Source organism: Pseudoliparis swirei, chromosome 7 (assembly GCF_029220125.1).
Source record: "Pseudoliparis swirei isolate HS2019 ecotype Mariana Trench chromosome 7, NWPU_hadal_v1, whole genome shotgun sequence".
Taxonomy (NCBI): Eukaryota; Metazoa; Chordata; class Actinopteri; order Perciformes; family Liparidae; genus Pseudoliparis; species Pseudoliparis swirei.
In genome coordinates, this window is record NC_079394.1 from 12,528,738 (window position 1) to 12,556,654 (window position 27,917).

The window sequence follows — 27,917 nt, forward strand, 5'->3', positions numbered from 1 at the left end:
CCTCTATCACCTATTAGTCATACACAATTATTTTTTTGACAGCATACAAATTAGTGTTGGCACTGTGCTACCAAACCTCTCAAATGCTTCAGCCTGTGATACCACATTCCACCGCTAGATGGCGGTATTTGCCAATGCCACAACGACAACACAGGACTAAGACGACAACAACGTGGACATATATTGTGATAAATTCACACTGAATTATTTCAACAATAATGGAAGGAACAACATGGGCATACTAGTGGTTTATCGCAACTTATATATAATAAATACTATCGAGGTAAGATGTATAACAAACACTGAACCAAGTCATTTTTTTGTTTAGCTGTAACACGTAATTAAATATAATTAGGAGAGGAAGTTGGCCTACTGTTGGTATATTGTTCCCAGTAGGTTAATACAAGTGCGCTGGAAGGTAATCACGCATGCGCAGTCGCTGCTTTTACCAAATCTGGGACGGTAATTACGTTTCTATGGGCAGAGCGCGAACACACCAGCGGTTCTCGCTGCAAAGCCCGAGCGAATTGCATTTGTGTTTTGTTCTGTGAGCTAAAATGAGGCGTCTAACATAGAGATAATATGTTTTATTTATTTTAAATCGGAACAGCACTCTGGACGTCGTGCCCTCCCTTTTCTTTCTACCTGGCGTTTCGTTCGAGCCGAAAGCCTGCGGTGGAGCGGTCGTCAGACAGGCCGCGAATCGGGTCCCGTTTCTGGGAGGAGACCACCCAGACTCGCCTCCCTACTTAGCATTATTAGCTGGCTACGATGCGCCGCTGCTGCTGGTGTATTTCCCTCACGGCAGGCCACTGCAGAGCGAGGCAGACCCGTGGATAAGTGTTCCCCCCTCACGGAGCCAAAGGGTGCATTGGAGACACACCACACCTTTCAAGGTAACGTCTTCCCCCCGGCTCGCTCACGTCATCCGAGGGGCCACGAGCTAACGGTTAGCGGGTAAGAAAAAAAACGTTAGCCGCTTCACGTTCGTGTGGGTTGCGGTTTAGCTCCCCTCACGTGAAGCGAGTGTGTACTTTGTCACCTAACGGCTATTTTTCCCTTTGTTGACACCGTCACACAAAGTGTACTCGTGTTTATGGCTGTAGTGAAGTCGCTAGCTGTCACCTAGCTTCTGTTATCAAGCCAGCATTGGGCCGTTAATGTTCACATTTGACGTAGGTTAGTGGGGAGGTGACGTCAGGCGTTTAGCACGCGACAGGTAACAGCATTAACTACCCAGGAGGATAACTGGAGTTGTCTGGTAGAAATAGAAGGACTTTAGGAGGATGTATTTGTAGGCAGGTGTATGCACTTGTTTTTCCTCATCCTCATAATTAATATATAAGTGGGAAATGCAGCGTTGGACTTATCCATACTGTTTTGGTGACGTTAAATCAATTATAATGTTCAATTATTAGATTTTTTTTTTTAAAGTGGCCACTGTAGTATAAGTGAACGTTTTATTTAACTTCAAGCACTGATTGGAAACACAGCGTCTGCTAGACTTACTGCAGACGCTGTGTCATGGTAATAATACTGTCAGGGAAAGTTGTGTGCTTCAAAGGAGAACTGACTAAAAACAAAACAAAAACACGACCCACAGTAATCAAGATAGGCGTGAGAGACCAAGCATGTAATGATTCACCGAGACAGGAAATACAATCTTATACGTTGTTGTGCGCTTTGGTATATTGCAGTATTTGAGGCCGCCTGTGGGTCAATGTGAGGGCTGTGAGTGGTAATATAGCTTTATCATCTAATCTGTAAGGTTGCTTCTTCATGGCACACATGTGCTTTCTCAGAAAGTGTTTTTGGTTCATGCGACTAATGTAATCATCTATTGGGTGTAGATAAAAGTTACTGACTAACATTAATAAGGCTTGCCTTTTTATGTTGCAGTCTAGGACTACTACGTAACTTATTACTAGGACACAACCATTTGTATGTTGACATCTGTTTTCAGTCACTGTCGACCTTGGTTTATTTACGTATCAAGCGCGGGCAAAGACATTCTCTCCTCTGTCATCAGGCATTCAACATAATGAATGTGATCACGCCAGCAGAGAGGATGCTACTTTGGTACTTATGTCTCAACCACCAGGGATATACGCCTAATTGACGACTAAAGGGGAATTAACAGCGGCACCCAAAACAGCACTTTCCTTTATAATCAGCAAACCCCTGATGAGGATTTTAATTGTTTTACTCATTTAAAAATCACATCTAATAGAGCATCTAGACACTCACACTAACCAGTGAGATTACGATTTACTATATATGGTGGATGGCTAATGTCCGGTTATTTGAATGTATGTTCAGTATCATTTTGACAGAAAAATCCTATTTGTTTTTCTTTTTTAAGGATGGATGTCGATCTGTGTGCTGGTGGGGGCAGTACCAGAAGAAAAGTGGATTTGATTGGGGTTGCAGAAGGAACCATGGACGTTGTCCCACTGGAGATGTACGACTCGGCCAGAGCAAAAATAGCTGGCAACCTGCGGTGGCTGTTTGCCACGGCCTACGGCATCGGTAAGTAATTCAATTAACATCACGTGACACAAATGCAGACTCATGTTTTATTTGTTTGATTTACATGTGTCTATATTGTATGACTCAATATTTATATATCTGCCTCATGGCGACCTGTTAAATCAGTAACATTACAGATTTAACAAGTAGCACGTGTGTGTGACCACCGAGTGTTTGCGCTCTCCCCACCGTGTTCTCTTCGTGTTCTCATAGTTATTTCAGATGTTGTTGTTGAAACAATGTGTTTACTCTTATCCACATACTGCTATCAGCAGATTCTTGAACGAGTCAGTGGCAAAACAGTGACGGGAAAAAAAGGGAGAAATATTTATGCATGTGTGCACTTGAGCCCAAAGTAATACCCCCATGACACTGAAGCATGCAACTGAGGCCTCCCTCACTGACTCAACAGATCCTTTCATTCTTGTCGTGCGGCCAGTGAGATTGAACCCAAATCAGGCTGAGTGACCGGCACTGAGGATTAAGCTATATTCGTTAGACCGGACTCGGAGCATGGAAAATACTGATCTCCCTGTTGAGATGCTATCGGCATTAGTAACTGAGCATTCAGGCCAGATCTTCCTGTCCCGTCTCGTCTGTGCTTGCAACAGTCAAGCGTTGAATATATTTTAGGACTTGGATGAGTTTAATGTATTTTAGGACAACCCTTAAAAACTCATTTCCTTGTGGCGGCAGAACTATCGACCTTTTTAAAAACACCCAGCACTATCTCAGCTTATCCCTGTTAAATGACATCATAAGTCACATTTCACAGCCAGTCAAGTGCAGGATTTTATATTTGTTTTATTGTGTATGTGTTGATGAATTTAATTTGTATCTAGGTTTTGGGAATACTTATAGAAATGTCCATGCCATAAAAATAAATAAATCAAGTCTGTTAAAACAGTCGGCAGGTGTATGAACATTGAAACATTGCTTGCCAATCACTCCCCGAGACTCCTGGCCTTCATATCTCTCGACACTAAATTTAGCGTTGGCATATTTAGAAACACTATGAATTATAATATTGAGTGCAGTTTATTGTTTCTTTGTGCATACCTATATATTAACCATGAGGTATGGCCTAATTTGTAACCTTTGTTCACATAATACGTTTTTTACGGGGGACATCCTGGCTGGTTGGCAGGTGTTACGCTTCCGTCCGAAAAGTTTGTGATTCACATCACAGAAAGGTGCTTTTGTTTCACTGCAGGACTGTTATTTACCTTTTGATTTATTACCCTGTCTCCTCCTTATCATAGAAGTTAAGCAAAGTCTGCGTAAGCCGTCGCTGTCTGATACGCACGGCCCATTATTTCCTGCTCTGCATGTCGGCTGCATCACTGTCGTCTCCGTTCGAATCATCAGTCTTTATTTCAGAGGCTTGAACACGCTTTCCTTTTGTATTGTGTTGTCTCTTATATATCTGGTGGTCATTACCCATATTTTTAAATGCCCCTGAAGCATTCATATTAAACACCGGTCTGTAACATTTGAGTTTTAATGGTGATCCAGGTTGTGGGTGGAAAGCTACTGTCTCTTTCGCGTAATTTTCTTTTCCTTTTTTTATCCTTGCAGTTGGCTCTAACCTCTGTTTGCTTTACGTTATTCCATAGGCCTATATTTACTCAAGACCGAAGCTTGATGGCATTTGCTTGCTCAGTCCACGGTCTGTCATCATGGGCCCTGGCAAACAATGCAGGCCAATAAACTTGGGCGGGGAATATGTTCACTCACAAAAGAAAGCATACATTGGCTCCGAAGCTCTGGCTGCCCGCAGGGAGCCAACTCTCAGGTGCGGCTGCAGGTTGTTCTTCCCCTTCCTGGGAACCGAATATGCTCGGCCCATTTGTTTTTAACCCTCTGGCTCGTATGGCGTCCGCTACGTGGCTCATGCTGCCCAGTTGTTTGCTTGGCTCGTGCGATGACTGAGCGGCACAAACGGAGACGTGGCTCCCTGTTAGAATAAGTGGGGCCGTCTCGTACCGTTGGGCAGGTTTCTCTGGTATGTTTTCACCAGCGTGCCTTCCCTGTTAAGTCTTTGATCCTGCATGTCTATGTTTTGTCGAGTCATGCTCTCCTTCCCTACTGCCTCCTTCATGTCCAACGGCTGCTTCTCCCAGCCCGAGCGACAGACAGCCGAGCCCCAGCGAGAGTGAGCCCGTGTCACGGTTGCCGGTCCTCGCTCTGCTTGTCTCTGCTTGTGCCGATCGTTGTGGTGCTGATCCATCGTGGTTGGCTGATTCTGCTCGAGCACATCCTGGCTGTCGCTGCCAAACCCCATCCTCGATGCTCCACCCCATTCCAGTTAGTAGGCTTGTCAGCCTGGCTCCTGGTGGCAGGAGGGTTTGTAGAGGGGGGGGGGGGGGCTGCTAGCTGCCACACGACATCATTGTCGGAGTAATGAAGTCAAACGTAAAGTCTCGCCCCAGCCGACCCCTTGGTTTATATACACAATCATCCCCACTGTTTAAATGTGTTTATATACTCGTAGGGAACGGCCCACAATGCTGCTGGGTATGTTCATAATCGATGATGGCAGATCTGTGAGGCCTGTGTTGTTGTGGAATACAGCGGCCATGATCCATGTGACGTTAAGGCGGCGTGCTTCATCACATCAGACTATATATCTTCTTTATTGTATGAGTCGCTTTAATGTTTGAGTCATGCTGGATGACTTGTGTCCTATGAGCACTTATCTGGCTAACACGAGATTCAAAGTGGTGCTTTTGTGCAATTGTTTGTCGACCGATACATTCTTTGGTTAAGGACAAGCCCCATCAGGTTTTATCATGTAATATTCTTCGTTTACATATTTTATACATCCTCAGGCCGTTCAACATCTGTGCTTTTCTATATCGTCATCTGCAAAACTAGCTGGGAGAAGCCGCCTGCCTTCCTGTTTTCGCGAGCAGGAGGTTGCTGACGAGTGGCTCCCTTTATCTCTCCATTCACAGCGGGCCCTAGAACACATCACACACACACACACACACACACGGCTTACGCTGTGTAACACACTTCAAAATAGTTCAAACAGAACGGGGCCTTTTCTATTTCCGCAACAGTTTGCGTCGTGCAGGATTTTGTACCGGTTTTCTGCATCATTATAGACCTATTTTTAGACCCACAATGCAGTAGTTTACAATGCAGTGTAAATTTGGTGTGTGCATGCCTGAAGTCGAGCGCTCCATCCATCGCCCTTATATGGCTGTGATTTCTGGTTTTGAGAGTGACTTCACATCCAACGCAACAGGCTCTCTGGTGTAGGTCATTGTTACCTTCGCATTGAAAATGCGGAAGGTTATGTTTTGATCGCCGTGTATTTATTTATTTATTTATTTGTATGCGTGTTATTCGCGTAACAAAAAAAGTTGTGAACCGAATCGCGTGAAATTTGGTGGGATGATTGGTTATTATCCGGGGACCATTTGATTAGATGTTGGGATTGATCGGGTCAAAGGTCAAGGTCATGAAAAAGGTCAACATCTTCTTGAATCGCATGAAATTTGGTGGGATGATTGGTTATTATCCGGGGACCATTTGATTAGACTTTGGGATCGATCGGGTCAAGGTCATGAAAAGGTCAAAATCTTCTTTTTACCATAGCACGGTAAATTTTTATCCAATTGGCAACTAATGCCAACATGTTCATAATTCAATGCCCAATCTTGTGATATGCGAAGGTATGCGCTCTACCGAGTGCCCGTTCTAGTTCTCTCTGAGTTTTAGTGGATCCAGTTAAGTTAGTGCTGGCAAAGACCCACCGTGTCGTCTGAGAGGCCTGCTTCCACTGAGGACTACTCGGCTGAGCAAGGATCCGTTTCCCCAATGTTCTCCCGACGAATACGCTGTGACTTGGTCACGTTTGCTCCAAGTAAACTGAAGCCAGCATCTAACAAATATCACATAGAAAGTTGACGCATTCCTGTAGCCAGTTGACACTGTAGATGTTTGATTGGTGTCGTCTGAGGCCGAGATGTGGTGTTAGAGTTGTTTGTCAAACTCCATTCTATTCCTGCAGCAGTATCTTTATTACATTGTTATCTCACCAGCTCTTTTAAAAAAATCCAGGTTAAAATGTTACAGCTAAACTGCACATTCTACTTCAGGAGCACATGGCAATGCCTCATGGTTCACCTGAGCACTCTCTCCATTGCAGACCATATTCCAGAGGACTTAAGGGACCCGTTCTACACGGACCAGTACGACCAGGAGCACATTAAGCCGCCCGTCATCCACCTGCTGCTGTCCTGCGAGCTCTACTGCCGCGTCTGCGCCCTCATCCTCAAGGCGGAGCAGGCGGCGTCTCTTCAGTCCCACCTCTCGGTCATCCAGTCTCTGTCCAGAAAGGGCATATACGTTGTGGAAAGTGACGATACGCCAGTCACAGACGGGGATCTCGCCTGTGTGCCCATCAAAATGGTGAGTGGAGGGACCTCCCGGTTGGGAGCGCAGTTACCAAATTTAACTTGTAGCACAGAATGTCGCAGGAAAAAAGGAAATTAGGCCAGAAGCTATGACAACTTTGCACATCAGCGTAGCGCTTCCTGCTTCTGATGTCTTATTTTACCAAAGTGAAGTCAGTGAAAGAGGCTACCGCTTTTATCTAGATCCAGAAGCGCAAGCCATCTCCACTCGAGAAGTTTGAGCCCCTTGGAAGCTTCGCTCGACTGTGTCGGGTAACTCAAACATTGTGTATAGGCATGACATTTCAGGTGTAATTGTTTCACATCATACGCTGCACAGAAAGTGAGTTTTTTGCTTCACATTCTCAAGATTATTTGCCCGGTTCCTTATCAATTCAATTGAGTTTATTTGTAGAGCACAAAATCACAAATTACAAATTTGCCTCAGAGGGCTTTACAGGCTGTACACGTACGACATCCCTGACCTTTGACCTCACACCGGATCAAGAACAACTCCCAAAAAATAGAAAAAAAACTTTCACAGGGAAAAAAGGGAAGAAACCTTCAGGAGAGCCACAAAGGAGGATCCCTCTCCAGGATGGAAAGAAGAATAAATGTCATGTGACCAGATGAACAGCATTACAGAGTTATCATTTCTTTATGCGGATTAAGAAGTGGAATATGACCGTTACTCTTGCTCGTGTGGTGAGGACTACGGAGGGCTGTGATAAAGGCTGTGGTGTTAGTGTGCGACAGCAATTTGTTTTATTTGTGTGGCTTTTTAAAAAAAATCTTTGTCCACACATCTGTTCTCTCTCCTGTCCACATTCATATTCAGTGTTAAAAATCTGGAACAAATAATCTTTGATTAAAACTTGTTTCAGCTATAGTTTCTTTTGATTTAATTCCTGATCTAATGGTTTTGTTGACTGAATAAAAAGTTCTCATGAAATAGGGCTTTTATCATACAATTCCAAGAACATCCAGTACAATTGGGACATTGATTTAACTGCCATGTTAGTAAGCGTCCCCTCTACTGCAGTCTTCACATATGGAACATACTGATACTTCTTACTAGTTCATGAAGAAAAAAAAAACTGTACAAATCCTTATCAAAATGTGTGCCTGTGCCCTCGGAACTGGCCGTTAAATCATCCCTGTTAAGAGGGCTTGCTCTAATACTTCTTGGGACAATGGATTTCATTGTTGCTGATATTTTTCTCACCTGTATTTTTGTCAAACTGTTAAGAGTGTTAACTAAATGCCGGCACTCGACAATCGTCCCCTTCTTCTTCTCGAATGCCCAGTTTAAATGCTCTTCATCCAGCCTCGCTTCCCTGCCCGGCGGCTTGGTTCTACTGATTCTTACTGCCGCCACCAAACGGCTGTAATGTTTAGAATATTTCCACAGAGCAGAGTTAAATGTCCTCGGTGTGTGCCCTACATCCCGTCGGCCATCATCTGAGTTGACAGCGTAGGGAATGACGTACAGAGCGCCCCCCTCCTCCCTCCTTATGCCCTCTAGCAATGAGATCCAATGTCTCACACTTTCAAGAAGAGCACTTCACACTGGATAGAAGGAACTCCAACCAGCTCAGTTGCTCTCAACCATTTTCCAACCCTGTTTGTTACCATGGAAACCAACAATGGTGTCGAGCAGGCCCAGTCTCTGCGGGCCGCGTGGCGAGTAAGGGATGTGCATCTGGCTTTTTCCTGCTAGCCGCCTGACAAAATAATCCACGCAGGCTTGTGTGGAAGCAGCCAGACACAAAACCCTGTGATGGGGTGGAGAATCCTGAGCAGGACGCCGCTTATCTCCGATAGACTGAACCCCCCCCCCCCCCACACACATCTTAGTTTGCTGACTTGACACGGCTTTTCTATAGCGACATTATTCTACGTCTGTGTGAATGAAACCGCTTCTCCACCTACACACAGCTCCTCTGCACCGTGTCTGACTGTCGGGGCAATCGCTGAGCTGGTAAAACCTAGAGAAGCTAGACACCCTCTTGAGTCCACTTAAACCTTTTGTGTGTGCACGCGGTCTGTCTGCCACGCACACAGACGGCTCGGGGCAGCAGCCCCTCCACATGGGGCTCCACGGTGTGTGTTGGGAGAGAACAAAAGATCATGCCGTTATAGTAGCCTGTTTGTTTATTTTATTGTGCACTGCTTATTGACATTTGGATGTTAAATGTAGTCCACCTTTTATGTTTTCTAGTTGAGTCATTTTGTGCAAAAGCAGTTTAAAGCCACAGGAATATATATGAACAATTAATTAAATTGCTTTTGAAAACAAAACGAAAAAAGCTCAGCAAAAAGAAGCGACTGTGTGAGTAAATCCAATGAGCCAGCAGAATCGACACCGCCTTGAGCTTCCTTTGTGCACCGTCCTTTCTCTCTCTCTCCTTTCTTCTTGTGATGACTGTCCTCTCTTATATCTTAGTCTAGGTTTGTCTGGAAGTGGATTTCCACTGTCGTTGTCATTGTTCATGTAAGTGGTGCTGTGGTGAATGTTCTGAATACCTCTTTCTTTTGTGTTAACTCGCCTCTGGGCACTTCCATCACCAATTGGAGTAAGACAGCAATATGTTGCACAAAGCACCGACTAACACAATGTCATTTAGGTATTTGCTCTAAAATGGATTCAGGTGCTGCTAAACCGTGATGTTGAGGACAAGGAGTAACCCGTTAGGAACAAACTGTTACATTGAACACGTCTCAGGCTACCAACATGGTGTTTGTCCAGCTGGGACAAAGATGTATTTGTTTGGGCCTGTGTTGATTCCCTCCCCGGCCATAAAGAAGGATTATTTTATGACTGCCTGGAACCAGGTGTTAGGCTACTTGGGGTGTGGATACACCCCAGCTGGGCCTCTTGATTTCATTATGATATCGAGAGCGAGTTTCAGGGTGGACACCCATTGTGCTGAATGAGAGGCATCACCTTTGTTTAAACCGTGGCAGGTTATTTCAAGTCAGAATCCTGATTCACTAATCTCATTCATTGTGTCCGCACACAGTCGTGGCTGTCCCATCCCAGAATCCACTGGTCACTGACTATTTGTATTATATAGTATGACTGACGGGGATATGCTTTAAACAAACTGGCTCTCATTAGATGTCGTCGTGATGATGTTTTTCAGCTTTGTAAAGTGAAAGATCAGCAAATCCTGGAGGATAAATCGAGTGTTTTTTGGGATTTTGGGATTCTCAAAAAAAAAAGTTGATAATGATTTTTATATTGCACTGACTGATGTCTGGCTATTATTTATTTGCATAAGTAAAACTTTCAATATTTGTTCACAGGAACCGTTTAGCTCCAATTTGAAAGAATTTTTAATGTCACTGTTTTGAGTCTTGTTAACTTGAGTTTCTGTTTAAGTTTCAAAAGAAAGATTTGATGAATGGTAGTTATTTAAAACAGTTCCTAAAATAAATCCACAGAGCAATATCCGTATTGTGATATATATATATATATACTGTTGAGAAGGTTTAACATTACATATACCGTGGAAAGAAGATTTTAGCCATATCACTTTCACCTAATTGGATCATATTCCACACTAATCATCTCAATATGTGTTTTGTGTTGTTTGGGTAAATCTGCAATTTCAGCTTCTTTGCTTCTAGCTTTTATATTAATTGCATTGGAAACCAGTAAAAATCGGATGAAATTGACTTGAGCTTCCTCCTCACCCAGAGTGCTCACATGCCAATGATCGACGCGCTCATGATGGCCTACACAGTGGAGATGATCAGCATCGAGAAAGTCGTGGCGTCTGTCAAGCGCTTTTCTACCTTCAGTGCCTCCAAGGAGCTTCCCTTCGACCTGGAGGACGCGATGGTCTTCTGGATCAACAAGGTTGGAGCACACACACACACACACAGACATACGTTATATAAAACATAAAGGTGCACTCCGTAGAGTGCAGCTCTGTGCCAGGTGTGTCTGCAACCACCACTGCTGTGTTGTGTGATTGAATTAATACAACCCACAAGTGAGTCACTCCTCATCTAGACACTAATGGGAAGTGAAGCGTCCTAAACACACTTCATTCAAACTAAAAAAACAAGGTGCGTCGTCTGCAGGCAATCGGCTATAAGACGTCTTACAATCTTGCCAAAAAATCTCACCTAGCAGTTAAGAATAGCGAGGATCGAGGGCCTTAATCACGCAACCAAAATATTATGCACTCGTGTGACTGATCGCATACCATAAATCTTCCATACATCTTGCAGTGCGACCTTTTTGTACCCCCATGGGGTATGACTAGTCTGTCTCACTCTGACATAGACAACAGTGACCTCGCTGCTTTTATGAGGCCTCCATGTGACTGGTGCTCTTGAGGAGTGTGTACCTGGTGCACACACAAGAGGCTCCGGCTCATGTTGCACTCACCGTTCAACGAGTTGGAGGCCTGAGGGTTAGGGTTAGGTAAGGCAGCGTGTCCATTAATCACCATCATGTCTCACACCGTCTCTGCCTGGGAGAAGTGACTTATTCCCAAGTTGGAGAATAATAGATCATCATTTTGATGAATCTATTTATTGTGGAGCCTATAAAATGTGTCCTTCAACATGGACACATTAAATAATAATAACACCACTGGTAAGTTGTTGTAAAATTCTAAGAATTTGTGCTATGAGGAAGAGCTGTGTCCTCTCACTGAGCTGTCAGTCTGATATGATACAGAAACATGCCTCAAGAAAGAAGAAATAAAAACAGTTAATACTAGTGCTGTGAAAAATAACGCGTTAATTCAATTCCAGGTTTAACTAGTTTTTTTTTTTTTACGCATTTAACGCATGCGCAGAATGAGCTTCCAATCTGTCTGTTGTTGGTCGTCGGGACGAAAAAAAGTCACTTGCAAAATGAGCTTCCAATACACCACTTCAATCTGAACTCTGTCCGCTCTCATGCAGACGGTCTGTTCATCGGTAATGATCCTTCCGCAGGTTCACCTACGGAAACCTTGTTACGACTTTTACTTCCTGTAGATCAGGGTCTCAACACGTCGATCGCGACCTGCCAGTCGATCGCGGCGTAGTGTTGGTAGATCGCATGACATTAAAAAGATTGGCCCGCCCCCTGACATGTTCTCTATAGCACGTCTTTGTTCTTTTATTAAACTAAACGTCTGTTGTTGATCGTATCTCCACAGCAGCATGTCATCTCTGTCTCTTCGCGTTGTGTTAACACTTATCGATCTCCGTCTCGCTCGCCACAGAGCTCCGTGCGCGCGCATCGGGACCGAGCAAAAAAAAGTCACTTGTCAATCTGTCCACCTTTAGATTGTATCATGGTGGAGTTAATGGTTGACAAACAAGAGAAAAATGCTCTGTTTAACCCTCCTGTTACCTTTACATTTACTAACATATTTTACCCTCGGGGTCAATTTGACCCCAGCAATTAAAACCTCCAGAAAATTATTAGAATTAATATTGCTTCCCAAGTTTAAGTGTGAGGTACTTTATGTTTGTTTGTTGACTACCTAAATAGCCCTTTAAATAAATAAAAAGTTGATATTTCTGATATGTTTGACACAGTGAAAAACAGCCTGGGGTCAAATTGACCCCAAAGAACACCGACATTAAACATTGAATGGGATCAAATTGACCCGAAAGGTAACAGGAGGGTTAAACATTCTGTTTAGGATGAAGATGTATTAATGTTCCATATGGAAGAAAACTGCTAAATAACTGCTGAGTTGCAGCACCATTGTATAGAAGAATGTATAAATGTATATATCCGTCTTTTGTCATAAATCTCTATGTTCTCACAAAATATACCGAGAATATCGGTAATATGTGATTAATCATGATTAATCCACAAAAACCTGTGATTAATCCGATTAAAATGTTTACTCGTTTCACAGCCCTAGTTAATACACGTAAGATAAGCTTATCTTTGAAGCTTAAGAGCAGAGTAGAAATATCCTGATGGACCTGTACACGGATCTACACTCGCCTGGTTACTGCAGAGCATTCTTCAATCCTCTGGGTTGCTTTGAGTACGCCGGGGGTTTCCTTTGACTCCATGTAAACACACTTGTTACTTCTTCTGCAGGTGAACACAAAGATGAGGGAGATATCAGAAAGGGAGCACAAAGTCAAGCACCATGCCCTGGAATCCCCCAGCCACCAAAAGGTAAAGCCACTCGCGGTGTCTTCCAGTTGCTTCTTTTACAAGAGAGACATGTTTGGCGTCGGAAAAAACCCAAAAAACAAATACCCGAGCTAAAATGATCAACACATTTCTGCCAGTAGCTTCATATTTCTGATTTTTGGGAATTTCTCGAAGTAACTCCTTTTTTAAAATAAGAAATAACATAGAAATTGGTCCAGGTGTCGTCGCCACACCATCACGATAAGATCCTTAGTTTTGATGAGGAATGTTTTATCCTGCTGGCTTTCTGGAGTTGTTCTGATCTTGCTTTCCTTTTTCCTCCGTTTACACCGGAAGCAGATCCGATCCTCTTGTCTCCTCTGACCTGTTCTTTACTCCTGCTCCTCATCTGTCCCTCCCTCCTCTCTTGTCCTTGCAAACTGGATTAGTCTCCCTCCAAATGGTATTGGAAGCTAGTCCCTGTAAGTTGGATGCCAGCACTCCCATAACCCCATCTGTCTTTCCTCTCTCTCCCCCTTTGCTCGTGTGGTACTGTGTTGATGTGCGCGCACACTCCACCATGGCCCATTCAAGCTCATTGTGTTCTGCTTGAAGCCAGTGCCTGCAAGGGGAAGAAAGCTGACAAGTTATGTTTTGATTTGTTTTCCCCTTGTGGCAAACATGTCACCCAGGTGTAATGTTACTCTGAACCTTCTGTGAAGGGATCAAAAGATATTCCTTCAGCGCCGCAATGTGTGCTCCCTCATTTCAAGCTCAAGTACGCCATGTGGATCTGCTGCGTGTGTGTGTGTCGTATTTGCTTGACCAATGAGAATAATGGGAAATCCATGGCTACCCCGCTCCCTTTGCTTTGCTGTCCCATCCCTGGCCACCTTCCTCTCACTGATCTGCTGTGTCATCCTCCCTCACACACTGCTTCCTCCGAGTGCACACGGTCGCTGCTGACAGTATCTCTGCTCTCTTATATATGTGTGTGTGTGTGTGAGCGTGTGTGTGTGTCAGCCTGATGTCATGCACAAGCTGGCCCTCTGCATGCTGGAGCCAGAGGAGCTCCTCGAAGCGGTACAGTGGTCCCTCCTTGTCGGGAGGAGTTCCTTTATTTTTTTCTTCTATAGACCTTATTTTGTAGTGTAGTTCCTGACGTTTGTGACTTGTGATTAAAGCTGCCTCAGTCCAGCAGGTTTCATTGAACAACACATTGTCGTGTGTGAATAGATGTTGAGAAAATGCTGTACATGTTGCAGGTTTCAGATTATATCCTTGTAGCTGCTCGGCTGTGTTCTACTGTCATCTTCCTTGATTGCGCGTAGTCGGCTCATAGCTCCATAGTTTGTGTTTAAAATAAAGCTTTGATCTTTATTAAAGGGTTCCTTAGAAATATGTTTTTCAAAGAATTGTGATCAGCATGCATACTGAGCAAACCAACCTGCGAGTACTCTCTAGTGAACAAACCGTCTGTGTTCCTGAATGACCTCAAACCTAGTTTGGTGTTCCTGTACTGCAGTTTCCTTTCCTAATTATCAACCAACATACACACGGTTATTGACATTTGTGCTTGGCTAATATTGGCTCTGTTGGAGTCATTTCCGTTTCTTCACGTTTTATACAAATATATAAATATGCAAATATGTCTCCGCTTCAGCTAATTTCAATCTGCACTTCTAAATAACTGATTTTCTCTCAGGCAGAAATGTCAGATTGATTTAGTCGCTGCATATCGAGTGGCGTTCCCAGCATAAGGTGCATATTATTAAGTCACGCAGAAACATTGTGGAGTTACGAGCAGCAGTACCAGTCAGTTCGGTCTGCTTTGGCATGCTGTGCACTCTATATTTATGTTGCTCCAGTTTCTTTAACGGTTGCACGCTACATAACACAGTTCAGCCGATATTTGTTGACTGTTTTTAGTTTATTTGTGCATGTTTTGGAAATGCCCATCCTTAACGGCTGTTTGGAGTATATTTTCAAACCTAATGCATCCGGGGTCAGGGAGTTCCTGCACTTACGACACACACTCATTTCCCATAAGTGGGACGGTGATTACACAACTTTCTCTCCCAGTCGGCTGGGTCACGTGGCCTAGTTTGACCGAGCTCCTCCGCTAGCCGCCTTTCCATATCGAGGCCAGAGGAAAGCTGACCGTCCACTGTGTCGTTCACATCACTGCTCCAACACCTCCATCGCCTCACATTGAACCAGGTCTTTGGGGTTCTCCCTCGACTGCTCGATCAAGAGCAGCAAGGTTTCTTCTTCATTTTCTTCTGTAAATGACATTAAACCTGCCCTTGATCATTTGAAGAGGAGTCTCGTCTAAGATATATATCGTGTATTGGCAAATCAAATTATTATTTTTTCTTCTTTGAAACTCCAGGGGAGAACCTCGATCACGCCTAGAGCAAACCAAGGCAAAACATCCGCCATCAATATATGCTTTGACTAGTTCAGATGTGAATCTCTCAACCAGAGAGATTGCTACTGACACCAGTCTTTGCATTTAGGATGTTTTATGTGACGTCATTCATTACGAGTCCCACTGCAGGTGTTAGTAGTTGCTGTTGCTGTTTTCTTCTCCTCAAACCCTCATCCTCTCCCCCTGGTGGTTAGGTGCGGTATCGCCGGGAGCACGCTTCAGGCCGCCAGCTGCCCTTCTTCCCTCTGCTGGAGGACCTGATGAGGGACGTGTGTGACGGCGCCGCACTGCTCACCGTGGTCAACTACTATTGCCCCGACCTCATGAAGCTGGAGGGTATGCAGAGCCTGCGAGCATGGACTCTCACACACTCGCGGACACACATTCATCCGCTGAATCTTTATTATCAGTTGACCTCCAAGTTTCAAGTTTCAAGTTTCAAGTTTTTATTGTCACATCCCCTTTTATACAAGTATAATCGGTTCGTGAAATTCTTATGTGCAAAACACCCGACAGCAGTAGCAGACTAAAAAAAGAATAAGAATGAGAATAAACTATACAATATCCACACACAAAAAAGAAGAAAGTATTAACAATATATATATAAAACAATGTAATAGAATATACATCATGGCAATATATATATATAAAACAATGTAGTAAAATATACACTTTTTTTGAGACTATATATATATATATATGTATATACATACAATATATATATACAATATATATATATATAAACAATGTAATAAAATATACACCATGGCCATAGATATTCACAGAATATGTTCTGGTGTGTAGTGTTAATGAGGGTCTCAGTCCTTGTTCAGCAGCCTGATGGCCTGACTGAAGAAGCTGTCCCTCAGTCTGTTTGTCGGCACTTGATACTGCGGTATCGCCTGCCTGACGGTAGAAGGGTGAACAGTTTGTGGCCGGGTGGTTATTGTCTTTCATCATCCGTTTGGCCCTGGCCACGCACCGCTTGGTGAATATGTCCTGGATGGTGCGAGGCTCACCTCCAACGATGTACTGTGCCGACCGCACCACCCTCTGTAGTGCCCTACGCTCCAGGGCGGTGCAGTTCCCGTACCAGGCGGTGATGCAACCTGTCAGAACACTCTCGATGGTACTGGTGTAGAATGTTCTGAGGATGCGGGGGGCCATGTTGAATTTCCTCAGTCGCCTAAGGAAATACAGGCGTTGTTGGGCCCTTTTCACCACGTGAGTGGTGTGCGTGGTCCATGTGAGGTCCTCGGAGATGTGCACGCCGAGGAACTTGAAGCTGCTGACCCTCTCTACTGCAACTCCGTCTATGGAGATGGGGGTGTGCTCTCCTCTCCGCTTCCTGTAGTCCACGATCAGCTCCTTGGTCTTCTTGACGTTGAGGACGAGGCTGTTCTCCTGGCACCACTGTACCAGTGATCCAACCTCCTCCCCAAAGAGGTTTCCTGTAAAGAGCATCACGCATTGAATTTAATATCCATGTGTGAGACTATTTTTGTCACCTGCACATGGCTTACTGTCCCGGTCTAGTCAGTGTGACATTTATAGCCAGCAGGTCATTGAGTTGTGTCCCGACCTGACTCTGCTCCCTGCCTCTCTGACCAGATATTTGCCTGAAGGAAGTCCCCTCCATTGCCGACAGCCTCTACAACATTCATCTCCTCAAAGAGTTTGCCAACGAGTATCTGAATAAAAGTTTCTATCTGACGATGGAGGACATGCTCTACTCGCCGCTCGTGCTCAAGGTACAACGAGTGATCTCCTGTGTTTTCATAAACATTTGCAATAAAAAATTACTTTTTAAAATGTAGTACACAAAGTCAGCCACATCGGGCAGCAGCAGACAATGCTGATTTCACTATTTTATCAATAAAACAAAACGCTTGCTGTTTGAGCTTAATGAAGATCAAGAGTCTGTATTCGGGTCCTTTTTTAAAATGTGTTTGTTGTGCTCCCTGTGTAGCACAACGTGATGGTGTTCATTGCTGAACTCTTCTGGTGGTTTGAGACCGTCAAGCCCGAGTTTGTCCAGCCCAGAGACCTCCAAGAGTCCAAAGATGGTAAGAAAGCATCCCCGTCGATTACCACAACATTCAAATTAAAATGCCCCTTTTTTCTCCCGTTATTTTAAGTTGGATCACAGTAAAAAGTAAATCAGGGTCGAGGTTCTATGTTGAGATGTTCTAATGACGGTCCGTATCAATCACTACAATTGTTGCAATGAAAACGCCTTTTCTCTTTTCCCCTTCACTCAGCTCGAGCGACGGCTCAGCCCAAGAGTGCCCGCCCATCAGTGCCTATCTCCAACGCCACCAAGCGCAGCTTCCTGCTTAGCCCTGGTTCGGCCGATAACCAGAGCAGCCCTGAAGTCTGTAACAGGTACTTCCTGCACCCCGAAGACTCTGACGCCCTGTAAGTCTTCTCTCGCTTTCCTCCTTGTTCCACCTCATGATCCTGTCTCCTAACCAGTAACAGTAGCCCTAAGAAGATGAGTAGATATGCCGCATTGTCTGACCTTCATGTGCCCCCAACACTTCTAACCCTCTTCTCACCTGATCAAATGAAATAAGGATTTGCACAATGCTGAGATAGTCCTAATCCCATACCTTACAATGGTGGAGTGAAGACTTTCCGTTAATCTGCTCTCCCAATAGGGTTTCAAAGGCAGTTATGATTTTGTAACTTGCTAATTGAATTTTTTTGGGGGGCTTTTAGTAAAGGGGGTCCAACCTTCAGTCCTTCCCATCCGCTTCTGCCCCTCAGACAGCGGCAACAGAAGCAGCAAGGAGAGGATGACGCCGGTAAGGACAACGGTCTACACACACTTTCACACCAACAAAAGACAAAAGGTGTGCGTGTCATTTTATGATCGTGACCAGAAGCTGTTGTCATCCTTAATTGTTGCTATTGTGTGTGTTTCCAATCAGGACTCAGAAGCCGCTCCAACTCCCTGACCCAGATGGACGGGCAGCCCCGAGGTTCTGTGGTGGCGTGGCCCGACAAGAGGCAGAGGTACCTAGCAGCTCAAATAAAACCGAACTTGGCTCTAATATGAAACAAATGTTTTTAGTCCTGGTTTTAGTGTGGAATAACTTTTTGTTTACATATACTGTGAAGGTGACACCTTTTTTAAAGCTTTGTTATAAATCTGCTGATATACTTAGGGGTTCACTGCCTGTCTGTCTTTTTTCAAGCGCGTGCAATAATATATTTTATGCATTTGGTTGTGCATAAATATTTGTACAGCTGCGATGATTTGCCCGTTAATTGATCAGTCGATTTAAAGACAATCGATTGGCTAATCTAAATGCTCAAGAAGAAATGCTGAACACTTTTAAGCACTACCTCCAATAGAGATTATTTTTCAATCAAAGCAATTATTGACTTCTTCTTTGTTTTATTTGATAAGGGACAGTGCACATTAATAAAAACATTTCTGTAAATGTGCCAGAGTTATAGCCAAGATGCTATTTTTCATCTGTAGTCCCGAGAGGCAGACGTCATAAAACAAACCTACAAAAGAAAGTACACGTCCCAATCAGTGGCGGCTGGTGAATTTTTTTTTTGGGGGGGCGCAGTTGGGCGGCGCAGTTTAAATAGCACTCCACAATGAGAAGAAAAGAGGTTTTGAGTAGAATATTGTAACAAAGCTTTATTTCAAGAACACAGTGCTCAACACTGTCCACAACAACGAAACAAACGAAACATTGGATTCAGAAAGAGATGCATCACATTGTACATTGGCCCCACTACTTGTAAAGAAATTTAGCCCGCCTCTTTCAAGTTGGCAAAAAAAAAAAATATGCCCGTGCCAAACCATATACACTGCTTTTAAAGTCCAACAGCATTGCTATCATTGCCAAATGTATTGTAATATCTACAAAGTAACAACATATGTTTAGTTTGCCAGCATTAAAAGCAGTTTTCCCTCAAGTTATTTCACCTAGGTCCTAAAATGGCCTTGTGTAATTATACAGTATATTATCATAAATAAAGTGTGTATGTGCTGATCTGGAGTCAGTTTGGTAGGATTTGGGTATGAATAAATTATTTCATTTAAAATATGGATTTTTATTTAAAGATATTCATGTAATTTGCATGCAAAATAGGTCTACCCGAACCAAGGACAACAAATTCAACCCGCGCAACACTTCAAAAGTGGCCCGATTCCGCAGGAAAACCGCGGACCTGGCAACACTGCTGAGGGAACATACGGGTCTCTGATCTGCCGAATAATCCAATCGCGTGCGCACATTTGTGCGCACCAAGATTCCCAGTTTCATCCGCCAATGTGAAGCCGGTCATTGCCAAAACGACTGAAATGTTTTCTCGTTGCCGTACACACACGTTAGAGCAGCGCCTCGAAAAAGGGGAGGGGCTTCTCTCCGTGATAATGGCGATATATTATATTTTTTCACATTAACTTAAGTGGTTGTTGACAGGGGCTTACGGTCTCCCACACACATTTAGCGCGTTAACACGGTATATTTACTATTTAAATGATTTGGCATATAATGTTTTTTGACAGGATTTTTTTTTTTTCTTCTTCTTCTTTTATTTTCATCTCCAAATTTTAAGAGGGGCGGCGCACTAGCGCCCCCTATGGACGAGCCGCCACTGGTCCCAATCGTACGCTGTATATTATGCTGACCTCACAAGTTTGATTTTCCTCATCGTGTCTGTGCAGACCGTTGTCCACGCTGAGCCCCTACATGCTTCATCCGGCCGCAGACGGCGATGCAGACATTGTTTCCGGCGACAGCGTGAGTCTGGCTCGCTCCATCAGCAAGGACAGCCTGGCGTCCAACGTCATCAACGTCACGCCCAAACACCAGACGGCTGTCCACCAGACGGCTGTCCACCAGCCTTCGCAGGCGGCGATGCGCCAAGTCAACGGCCACGGCCTTCTGGGAAACGGCAACATTGAGGACGGGGTCGAAACTCTGGTGGCGGTCGCGAGGACCGACCCGCAAGCGACTGCCACAGCGGGGCCCAAACCGCCCACGGAGTCCAAGCCTGACCCGGACGGCTTCTACCTAGAACCACTGATGCCTTCTGTGATGAAAACGGCGAAAGAGAAGTCTGTATGTCTAAACAAGCAGGAGGAGAGCGGGGAGGGGCCCCACTCCTCTGGGAGGGGCTCTCTACGCAGAGGAGACGGATCTACATCGCCGGTTCGTAGAAAATCTCCACCCGCCTTGAACCAAACCTTCACCCCGCCGGGTGACCAGCCGGACTTGCCGGAGGAGTCTGCCTCGGGTCAGGCAGATTTCTGCCCCATTGTTAGCAGCAGCGTGGACCCCTCATCCAGAGAGCCAGTTGGGGGCTTCTTCCTTCATTCAGATTCTGAAGAAACAAAGTCGACCCAGGGCCCGGACGCTGAGCTTGAGGACCTGGACGAGGAGGAAGAGGATCTGGATGAAGCTCTGACCACGAAAGACCCCAGCTGGTCCAGGAAAGCCCTGAATGAGGAGGACGACGACGAAGAAGACGAAGAAGAAGAATCGGCCAAACTCCAAGAGGACATGAAAGTGAAGGAGCACGAGGACAAAGACGTTAACGGGGGCAGCGGCCGCTCCAGCCCGTGTCTCAGCGGTCACTCCCAGGCCAGCAGCATGGCCAGCGGCAGTGTGCGCATGACCTCCTTCGCCGAGCGCAAAGCCCAGCAGCAGCGCTTCGGCAGCAACCACGACCTGCGCTCCAGTGCCTCCAGTTCCCAGAGGACCACCCCCGATGGGTCCGAGAGCAGCAGCCTGCCCCTGACTTCCTCCTGGAGGCTGAAGAGGGACCAGAGCCCCTCCTCCCCCATGGGAGGATGCCTCCGCGACGGCAGCGGCAGTGGTTCTCACGTCCTGACTTCTGAAATTGTCCAGCTCCGCATGCAGCTGGAGGAGAAGCGGCGGACCATCGAGCACCAGAAGAAGAAAATGGAGGCGCTGTCGGCGAGGCAGCGGCAGAAGCTGGGGAAGGCGGCCTTCCTGCACATCGTCAAGAAAGGCGGAGGCAAAAGCGACACGTTGCCCAGCTCGCTCAAAGCCGACGTCGCCAAAGACACGCTCGGTGCGGCGAGGGCGCCGGCGAGTAGAGACGATCCGTGTGTCGACGCCCTCGGAGTGGACAACGTGGTCGCGGCGGCCGACCCGCCAGGTGCCTTAGAAGCAGAGAAGAAAGAGCCCGGCGGAAGCTTCCACCCGGAAGAGGAGCTGGACCTCAACGAGTGCATGCGCTCCATCGACCTGCTGAACGACTCCATCGGCAGCATCCAGCAACAGATGATGCAGCTGTCGCTGCAGCAGGAGATGATGATGATGGTGAAACAGAATGTACAGTCGCCGACGGCCGCAACGCCGCCGCCTCCTCGTCACGTCACCGTCGACAAAAACGGCGACTCGAAGGGGAAGGCGGGCTTTCACTTCGTGGAGCACATCTCCAGCGCCGGCACCACTCCGACCAGGAAGCCCCCCAAGCTGAGCTCAGGACGGGCCTCCAGGTCCAAACCATCGGAGCTAAAGATAGCCAAGGAGCAGGGCTGGCAGCCCTCCAGGAGCCTCACCCCCACCCAGAGCGGGCCGGACACATTACCCCACCTGAGGCAGTTAGCTGGGGGCAGGTCCCCCAGGACCGAGCAGCCCGACAGCCCCAAGAACCCCACGGCGGCAGAGACGACCGACAGGCCGGGCGCCGGCCACGTCCGGAGCGCCAACTTCCGCCTTCACGACGAGGCGAACGTGCGCCTGCCGACCCGCGTGGACCTGACCGCCGAGGTCGCCCTGGAAGTGTCCTTCGATGAGTGCCTGTCCAGCACCCGGCGAGAGTCCGACCTCAACTCCTCAGACGGTTCGGGGAAGGAGAACAAACCATCGGACGGGGGGCAGCGCAACAAATCCACACTGATCCAGGTGGATCTGTCTGTGCTGAAAGCCCCCGAGGAAGAGGAGGCTGCTGAGGACACGACGGGAGGAGGCGATGGAGAGCAGTCGGCCATGAGCTTCTTCTTCAAGGTAATGAATGCCTTTGAATGAAAATGGATATAGGTATTTATTCAATGTAGATTAACTGATTACGATTGCATGAATTGCACTTTCCAATCCAGTCGGCAATGAACTCGAGTTTCGTGTCTTCGTGTTGTAGGACGAGCAGAAGGCCGAGGATGAGCTGGCGAAGAAGAGGGCGGCCTTCTTGCTGAAGCAGCAGAAGAAAGCCGAGGAGGCTCGAGTCCGTAAACAACAACTAGAATCTGAGTCTGAGCTGAAACGAGACGAAGTCAGGTAACTTAACATGAGCATCGGATTTAGATGTCGTTCTTCCAAAAACAACAACAACCACAACAACAGTGCTAACTGGTGTTTGGTTTCAAAACCAGACGGAAGGCCGAGGAGGACCGCTTGCGTAAAGAAGAGGAGAAGACGCGGCGGGAGCTGATCAAGCAGGACTACCTCCGGAGGAAGCAGCAGGAGATGTTCGAGGAACAAGGCCTCGTGAAGCCCAAAACCCCCAAACCTAAGCAGAAGCACCGACCCAAGTCCGGCTTCAGAGAGGAATCGTGCGACAGTTTCCCCAAGTGCTCGTCTTCCACGCGTAAGAGTGTTACATCGTTAGTTTGACACTTAACTGTTGCATTGTTTCATTGGAGAGGAAGCAGAGCCGGGGTTTCACGCAGCAAATGCTTTTTATTTAAGTGTTTCTATTGCTCAGAAAACAACCGCCAACAAACCGATTTCTCCGTTTCTCATAGCCGACACCGTGAGCAACGCCCAATCGGGCTCCAACCTATCGCTGGCCTCCGCGACCACCAACGAGGCCGACAGCGTCAACTCTGGAGGGGCCGGCTCCCAGCGGTGAGTTGCTTCCAGAGTTTGTTTTGGTTACAATGTGAGAATAATCTTGAGAATATTCTGCGTGTCGTTTTCTTACCTCATCGGTCTGCGCCTCCTCTCGTCATGTCTTCCAGCTGCGACTCCGTGGAGTCGTTTCCCGGCACTCGGAACAACAGTCGAACCGCCGAGAGGGACTGGGACAACGGCTCCACCGCGTCCTCCATCGCTTCCATGGCCGAATATACCGGTATGCGGCATGCACACATCTATTGTTGTGTTGTCTTTTTCAGCTATTATCCAATGTGGTCAGATCAATAACAGACCAGTTTTCAGTTATTTGTTGATCAGGGAAGAAAAGAGCCATGATCATCGTGTCATGCAGGGTTCGTACGGTCATGGAAAACCTGGAAAAATCATGGAATTTTAAATATAGTTATTTCCAGGCCTGTAAAAGTCCCTGAAAAAGATTAAATCCTAAAAATGTAGGAAAAGTCATGGAAATGTGTTGTATTAATTTGTTCATTTAAGCACTTTGATTAAAAGAATAAACATGTATGTTAATATTTATTCTTTTCATCAAACTATTGTACATAATTTGTGTCATCTATATACTCGTGTATACCACGAGATTTCACAAAATGTTTGGTCATGGAAATTTGTTTTTAAGTCCTGGAAATCCATTGGTCAACATGTGTATCAACATGTGTATCAACATGTGTATGAACATGTGTATGAACATGTGTATCAACATGTGTATGAACATGTTGATACACATGTTTGTGTACTTTAAGGTATAGTCACCCGACTATTTACTCTCGCAATATCTCTGAGATCTTGTGTGTCTTTTTTCTCCTTTTAGGTCCCAAACTGTTCAAGGAGCCGAGCTCCAAGTCCAACAAGCCGATCATCCACAATGCGATCTCCCACTGCTGCCTGGCTGGCAAAGTCAACGAGCCTCAGAAGAACCAGATCCTAGAGGTCCGCTCTTTGACAAAATATTGTTGCACGATATACCGAAACTAGAATGTATCGCAACAGCATTTAATTAGTGCTTGTGCTTACAGAACGACGGTGTTTTAATAAGAGCGCTCCACTTTAGGGGGTTTTAACTTTGATGGGGGGGGGCGGTCCTGGGATTCAGCGCGAGTTAACCAGAGGGAGTCGACCACGAAAGTTTGAATGAGATTAAAGCAGGTCGTGAGTTTAATGTTCAATGTTTTTTCCTTTTTTCATTACTTTTCCTGGTGTTTTAGTTTCTTTCCGTGGTTTTGCTTCAGTATTGGTATCAAGATATGTGAAGGCAGGGTACTTAATCAATGTCATCATTTAACACTACGCCAGACAAACACCAACTTAATGAGTTTCTTCTGCTAGTATGAATGTATGTCTCACACACACTCAGTTTAAAACAACTGTGACCAGTGTGTCGGACTGCACTCAGACATTCTGCAACGCGGCAGGAGACTTTCTCTGGGCCATGTTTGTGGTACAAAGGTGGGAAACACTTTTCCACTCGGTAAGAGTCAACTTCCTCCATTAAAAAGCAACACAATAAGGTTTAACTACGTGTAAAGGACACTTTTGAGGTTGACTAACTTAGAAAATGCCACATTAGTCAAAAGCTTATCTGCTTCTGTCAAAACAATATACAGATTATAAATATTATTATTATATTTATTATTATCTTATATATTAATTTATTATTATATACATTTATTATTATTATAGATTTTATTATTATAGATTTTATTATTATATATTTAAATATGATTATTTAATATATTATTGTATATATATTATTACATATATTCTGTATATATAATTATTATTGTTAATATATATATATTCTTTTTTTACAGAAGCAGATAAGCTTTTGACTAATGTGGTATTTTATGAGTTAGTCAACCTCCAAAGTGTCCTTTACACATAGTTAAACCTTATTGTGTTGCTTTTTAATGGAGGAAGTTGACTCTTAGTGTCTGAGTGGACAGGTGTTTCCCACCTTGTACCTTTTTGGATATTATGACTGACGTGTCCTCCCTTCCCCTCTAGGAGCTGGAGAAGTGCGACTCCAACCACCTGATGATCCTCTTCCGTGACGGCGGCTGCCAGTTCCGGGCGCTCTACTCGTACTTCCCCGACACGGAGGAGATGCAGAAGCTGACGGGCACGGGGCCCAAGAGCATCAGCAAGAAGATGATCGACAAGCTGTACAAGTACAGCTCGGACCGCAAGCAGTTCACCGTCATCCCCACCAAGACCGTGTCGGCCAGCGTGGACGCCGTGACCATCCACAACCAGCTGTGGCAGGCCAAGAGGGGCACTGTGCCGAAGAAGAGCCCAAAGTAGCCGGATTTTAAGCCCCGCCCCTTTCGTCCAAATCATCTTATCCCCCCTTTGTGTGTGTGTGTGTGTGTGTGTGTGTGTGTGTGTGTGTGTGTGTGTGTGTGTGTGTGTGTGTGTGTGTGTGTGTGTGTGTGTGTGTGTGTGTGTGTGTGTGTGTGTGTGTGTGTGTGTGTGTGTGTGTGTGTGTGTGTGTGTGGACGAGCTTGCAACAAAAAGATGAACGCCGGCTGAATTTTGGCTTGGTTTTTATACGATGACTGAAGCATGTGTCATTTTTCTTTTTTAATGAAGTATTTATTAGTTCAGCACTGTCTCAGCCGCAGCACTAAAGTCCTTCCTTCTCTCCGGACACGCCTCCTCCTTCGGAAGGATTCATACCAGAGGGGGGGGGGATTCTGTCGCTCTGTTCGGGGGGAAAACCTGAAGCAAACGGACCCTTCTACGACCCTTTAGGACCGCCAGTCACAGAAACAATCTCTTCCTGCTGGACTGTGAATCTGTCGAATCGGGCTGGCATTGTCAAATTTGCCTCACCGGGGATCTCCACAAAAAAAAAACACAACCTGCTGCTCTGAACTGTCTTGTTCTTCTTCGTGTCACGGGGAGCTCCTCCTCTCCGCCTCGGACGTCCGTCGGCCTTTCACGCATCGTGGTACTATCGTCTATTTATTTAACCGCTTTTCTAAGCTAGATGCTGATCGCCTAGCACTGGATACGTGTACAGCAACAACAACAACAACAATAAAGTTCACCAGGTTTGGTTCGAATACTTTTTAATTTGTCAAAACATCCTTTTCTGGGGAGGAATAAGTTACGGATAGATTTTGGTACAGAAATAATGTTTTTCCTCCTTTGATTCAAAGCGATGCGGTCGATGTTATGTGTTTTCATCATAACGGATATTCTCTGATGTTTAGAGCTTAGCTGTGTTTTCTCGCTCCACCGGGCATTCTCGAGTTGTCCCGTATGAAGGTGCACTCATGAACACTTGTCGACGGCCTCTGTCATGCAATGTAGCTCCTCCCCCTTCTGTTTTTTTTTTTTTGTTTTTGTCGGCCTGTCCCAACTTTAACCACGAGAGCGGCACACACACTCTTGTTGTGAAGGGTGTGTTCGTGTTGCTCTCAGTAATTGATGTGTTCACGACGGGGTTTCTGTGTGGGCGGGGCCAGGGCTGTGGGCGGGGCCGGGGGCTGTGGTTCAGTCATCGTACAGACATTAATGAACATTACTCCGAGGTGTTGACGTACACTGCCACGTCGTCTCTCCGTCTTTTTTAGGAAATAAAAGAATCCAAGTGCTTTTTATTTAGAAACCGTTTGTCGGCCTCGAGATCAACCAGACGTGTTGCACGAGCACTTTACTTTGTCTGTTGGGGAATTGTACCTTTTTTTTTTCTTCTTTTTTTAAAGGGCATAAAAACTAAGATAATTGATAACACTGCTGTTGTGCACTCGCTAAATTGTTGAAACTAAACCAAACGCTAACATTAAATACTGACATTTAAAGGGTCTGGGTTGGCCTGATACTACTGCTGTCTCCAAAAACGACAAAATACTTGATGTCTTGTTTGCTGCATATCGACTTTTTAGTTTTTTGGGTGGCAGATCCTTCTTTGTATGCAAGTGTATTTTTTATGTTCACTAAAAGATTGTATTGGCATTCGCTCACTATTTGTGTTACACTAGTGTACTTATCATCCTCGTTGATTTTTTATCTTTGATCCCATGCCGTCTATTTATTTTAAAAAGTGGAAGCACTGAAACCCGATTACATTTCCAAGTGAATAAAAGTCACATTTTTCATTTTTATTCTTTTCTCATGGCTTGATTTGTCTCCCCTGTTTTCTTTAATTTGTTGCTAGTTTCAGACACACAACACGATAAATGATTAAATCTTTGCACAAGCAGCCGCATCACGTCACTGACATGCTTTTTATTTCGTAAACACTAACGATGTCTAACTAATCTCCTCAAAGCAAAGAGGCCAAAAAAACACTTCATCCGGCTTTAAAACATAATTAATCTACGTAGTTTAACCGTCTTCTGGCCTCCTCGCGCTCCACCGCCCACCTGGAACCCATAACCACGACAACCCGATCTGCCATGGCGACAATGTTTCTCTCGCCACACCTGCTGCTTCAGGTGGTCACAAGACCACGACCGCCTAGACTTACTGACTCAGTCCAGGTAGACCTCGCTCCGACCGGTCACCATGAAGGGTGAGTTGCTCGTCCTTCATACGTGATTTAATAATCGATGGACCGTCGTAGC

At 45.4% G+C, this 27,917-nt stretch overlaps 1 protein-coding gene across 4 annotated transcripts; it reads left to right on the forward strand.

Moving 5' to 3' along the window:
- The first annotated feature begins 476 nt into the window (after window positions 1–476).
- camsap1b (calmodulin regulated spectrin-associated protein 1b) lies at window positions 477–27,455 on the forward strand. 4 transcript variants are annotated; one of them, XM_056418617.1, is made up of 18 exons: window positions 477–957; window positions 2,363–2,529; window positions 6,689–6,951; window positions 10,639–10,800; window positions 13,006–13,086; window positions 15,670–15,811; window positions 17,087–17,226; window positions 17,445–17,541; window positions 17,737–17,893; window positions 18,197–18,282; window positions 18,409–18,493; window positions 20,169–22,482; window positions 22,613–22,749; window positions 22,845–23,059; window positions 23,217–23,319; window positions 23,433–23,545; window positions 24,158–24,276; window positions 25,351–27,455. In XM_056418617.1, exons 2-18 carry the CDS (start codon window positions 2,364–2,366, stop codon window positions 25,645–25,647), a joined length of 4,677 nt encoding a protein of 1,558 aa, XP_056274592.1. In that variant the 5' UTR covers window positions 477–957; window position 2,363; the 3' UTR covers window positions 25,648–27,455. The 4 variants fall into 4 exon arrangements, with proteins under 4 accessions (XP_056274592.1, XP_056274591.1, XP_056274593.1 ...); XM_056418616.1 differs by having other exon boundaries at window positions 477–896; XM_056418618.1 differs by having other exon boundaries at window positions 477–896; window positions 17,737–17,860.
- The last annotated feature ends 462 nt before the right edge of the window (window positions 27,456–27,917 follow it).

Excerpts from the sequence above, each read along its gene's own strand:
- camsap1b (XM_056418617.1), top strand. The coding sequence starts at position 2,364 with ATGGATGTCGATCTGTGTGCTGGTGGGGGCAGTACCAGAAGAAAAGTG. Across the intron at positions 18,283-18,408 it reads GCAAGGAGAGGATGACGCCG|GACTCAGAAGCCGCTCCAAC; the intron begins GTAAGGACAACG and ends GTTTCCAATCAG. Across the intron at positions 24,277-25,350 it reads AGAAGAACCAGATCCTAGAG|GAGCTGGAGAAGTGCGACTC; the intron begins GTCCGCTCTTTG and ends CTTCCCCTCTAG.